General features: G+C 37.4%; 2 protein-coding genes across 3 annotated transcripts in view; both read right to left on the bottom strand.

Moving 5' to 3' along the window:
• The window catches only part of mfsd11 (major facilitator superfamily domain containing 11), a 27,472-nt gene that overhangs the window by 19,495 nt on the left and 5,851 nt on the right, over positions 1-2,126 (bottom strand). The gene's annotated exons all lie outside the window — the stretch shown is intronic.
• Positions 1-2,126, bottom strand: part of mettl23 (methyltransferase 23, arginine) — a 6,683-nt gene that overhangs the window by 3,261 nt on the left and 1,296 nt on the right. For both annotated transcript variants that reach the window (XM_016456828.1, XM_016456819.1), the window contains exons 3-4: positions 485-722; positions 321-405 (exon numbers count right to left, since the gene is read on the bottom strand). In XM_016456828.1, coding sequence (XP_016312314.1) covers positions 321-405; positions 485-722 — 323 coding nt within the window. The remainder of the gene's footprint in view (positions 1-320; positions 406-484; positions 723-2,126) is intronic.

The raw sequence follows: 2,126 nt of genomic DNA, 5'->3' as shown, positions 1-2,126 counted from the left end.
AACTAGTTACTAGTATTGAAACAGTTGTGCTGCTATATTATATATATATATATATATATATATATATATTAAAAAATTTTGAAACTGATACTTTATTCGGGATTCATCAAAATCCTCAAAAAAAGTATTACAGGTTCCAAAAAATATTAAGCCATATTTCACAAGCTACAAACTGTTCTTGTGAGTGTAATCTCAATCAAACTTTATTTTAAAATCCTTATCCAAGAATCACACACAACTACAAATGTCATAGAAAGTGTGGGATTTCAAACGTTTATGGAAGGTAAATGATAGTCAGTAATGCATGTTTGTTACATCACCTTCTCTCCTGGTAGGTAGTCCAGAGCTGAGCATGAGGGTTTCTCCTCACAATAAAGGAGACGGTCACAAGCACATCTTCAAAATCTGTTCAAAGCAGTGTTTTGTTCAATGCTTAGAAACCTGTGTAAGATAAAGAAGATAAAACAAGGGAAAAAACACTCACCCTCAGGTTCATAGAATACATCTGATCCCAAGATAACATCCACAGGTGGCAGCAAGAGGAGCTCTGGTGATACCTGTCCCCAGGTGAGTCCGATCACAGGTACGTTGGGGAGGTGGTTGACGTCACAGGAGCGCCAGCAGTTCCTCAGGCAGAGGGGGAGCTCAGCACTGTCTGACAAAATCACACGAGCTCCACACTTGGCAGCCACCACACCAGGCAAACTCACTCCAGCACCGAGCTGCAACAAACAGACACTCTTCATTACCCTCCTATTGTGTTGCGGGTCAATTTGACCCAAATTCCACTTGCTTGAAACACTGGCTAACAACTATTTCTTCTTACACTCTCCTCACTTAGGATCATGATTGTGCATGGGAAGTTTTGACAAATATGTTTTGGAAAGGCTGTACAAATTTTGGTGACTACGATTTTAAGGTCTGTCACATTAGCGAAATTTTGCAAGCAAAAAAAGGTGCATTAACTATTGTCAATAGTATAGCAATGTATAAATCCCATTTCAAACAGAAGTCACTTTCCAAACAAGCAGCTTTCTATTGGTCAGTGCGGTAAATCCACATGATCAGCTTGAACCTATTGCAAAATCTGCATTGGAAAATATTCCGCCCTAACGCAAATTTCCCCTGAAATGCCCACGAAAATTTGGTGTCAAATTGAGCACCATTGGTTTCCATGCAATTTGCCAAAAATATACACTTTAAAAGACAGCAAAGAGTCAGGCAAAAAAACACAGAGCCTTTATTGTAGCTTATCATAAACTAAAATATGAATGAAACGATAAGATTTAAAAGTCGTCTTCTGAAGAAATGTTTTTGGTTGTTTGTTTTTGTATAGTCACTACATGTAGTTATAACAGAAACGTTTTGATTATGTGTCTGTGCAGCAAATTTTGAACTTAAAAATATGTCGGCAAAACTTAGGTCATGTTTGGCGTACCCATTTTGTTAAAGTCACAATAAAATGGAAATAGTGACAGATTTGTTTCTTCGTACATCCGCGTGTAATGTATTATTGAAAAACAAAAATGTATGGCAGGTACTTGGTTCAGTGCATCAGTTGTTGATTGGATGTTGAGATGTGGGCGTGGCACTCAAAAAATGAACGTGAGCTTGCAGTCAATTGTAAGAAAGGGGCGGGATTTAAGCAGACTAAACGATTGGAGACGTCCAGCATACATCATCAGAGACGTTTTAGGTCCAGTTATTACATTTTAAGTAAACATTACAAAAAAAAGTGAATCAATAAATAAAATGTAACAAAGGAGGACGTAACAGTGAATGAAAGTTGTTTTGCAAAACTATTAGAGCATATAATCAGGTCCATATATTATTTGGACACAGGCACAATTTTTACTATTTTAGCTGTTGACCAAAACATATTCAAGCTACAGTTATATAATGAATATGTGCTTAAAGTGCACATTCTGAGCTTTAATTTGAGGGTATTCTCATCACAATTGTACCCCCTTCTTTAATATATCCCCAAAACAAAAGTATTCTTTGGACGGCTGAAATTACGATCAACCTGTACCAGAATGACGGGAAGAAAAAGTATGTCTGTGTGTGTTTGTCTGTCTGTGTGCGAGTGTGTGTGTGTGTGTGTGTGTGTGTGTGAGTATGTGTGT

This window comes from Sinocyclocheilus anshuiensis, unplaced genomic scaffold (genome assembly GCF_001515605.1).
Source record: "Sinocyclocheilus anshuiensis isolate Anshui unplaced genomic scaffold, SAMN03320099.WGS_v1.1 scaffold229, whole genome shotgun sequence".
Classification (NCBI taxonomy): domain Eukaryota; kingdom Metazoa; phylum Chordata; class Actinopteri; order Cypriniformes; family Cyprinidae; genus Sinocyclocheilus; species Sinocyclocheilus anshuiensis.
The sequence above is the reverse complement of the archived record's forward strand: the minus strand, read 5'-3'. Positions and strand labels throughout refer to the sequence as shown.